The sequence below is a fragment of the Rhinopithecus bieti genome, unplaced genomic scaffold (genome assembly GCF_001698545.2).
Source record: "Rhinopithecus bieti isolate Rb0 unplaced genomic scaffold, ASM169854v2 scaffold_7888, whole genome shotgun sequence".
NCBI lineage: Eukaryota > Metazoa > Chordata > Mammalia > Primates > Cercopithecidae > Rhinopithecus > Rhinopithecus bieti.
In genome coordinates, this window is record NW_016805944.1 from 1,052,958 (window position 1) to 1,053,863 (window position 906).

The 906-nt window shown below is 57.3% G+C and overlaps 1 protein-coding gene across 1 annotated transcript in view; it reads left to right on the top strand.

Annotated features, from left to right (window-relative positions):
- The window catches only part of NOVA2 (NOVA alternative splicing regulator 2), a 39,738-nt gene extending 39,059 nt beyond the window's left edge, over positions 1–679 (top strand). Inside the window, exon 4 of the mRNA XM_017874269.1 lies at positions 2–679. Within this exon, the coding sequence (XP_017729758.1) occupies positions 2–332 (331 nt within the window). The 3' untranslated portion in view covers positions 333–679. The remainder of the gene's footprint in view (position 1) is intronic.
- Positions 680–906: the final 227 nt, after the last annotated feature.

Sequence of the window (906 nt, forward strand, 5' to 3'; positions counted from 1 at the left end):
CCGCTGCAGCCGCGGCCGGGGCGGCCGGGGGCTTCCTGACAGCGGAGAAGCTGGCGGCTGAGAGTGCCAAGGAGCTGGTGGAGATTGCGGTGCCTGAGAACCTGGTGGGAGCCATCCTGGGGAAGGGGGGCAAGACGTTGGTGGAGTACCAGGAGCTCACGGGCGCTCGCATCCAGATCTCCAAGAAGGGCGAGTTCCTGCCAGGCACGCGGAACCGGCGGGTCACCATCACGGGCAGCCCCGCGGCCACGCAAGCCGCTCAATACCTCATCAGTCAGCGGGTCACCTACGAGCAGGGAGTGAGGGCCTCAAACCCCCAGAAAGTGGGATGAGGCCTGTGGTGTGTGCTCCCACCCTTCTCTCTCCTCCCATCTCCTCCTCCTCCCTCTCCTCCTCCCCCCAACTCCTGACCTCAGCTTGGTGTAGTCCTGCTCCTCTTGGGATGGGGCTGGGGTAGGCCCGACTGCACCCTCCCCTTCTGGTAGTCATAGGCAGGATTGAGTGAAGGTTGGGAAGGGGGCTCAGAAGCCCCCTCCCCAGCCCAGAACTGACCCCTCTTTCCTCCCTCCCTGTGCTTGGCTGGGCCTGACCCTTCCTGTCCCAGGGCCCAGGTCTGTGTGATATCTGTATATATTGCATTTTGTTGATTTTAATAGAAAACAAAGCGTTATTTTCTCTTTCTTTCCCTCCTTTTTTTTTTTTTTTTTTTTTTTTTTTTGGTAAGGATTTTTCCCCCTTTATAAGTTTTTGTTTCCATATGGGAGGAGGGGAGGGAGCCTCTGGGTCATCCAGAATGAGGGGCCTCCCCAAAACACAATACCCCACCTCTCTGCTTTCAGTTCTAGATCTGAGGGAAGTCATGGGAGTAGAGGTAGCAGAGGCGTCTGAGCTGAAATGGGGCATTTG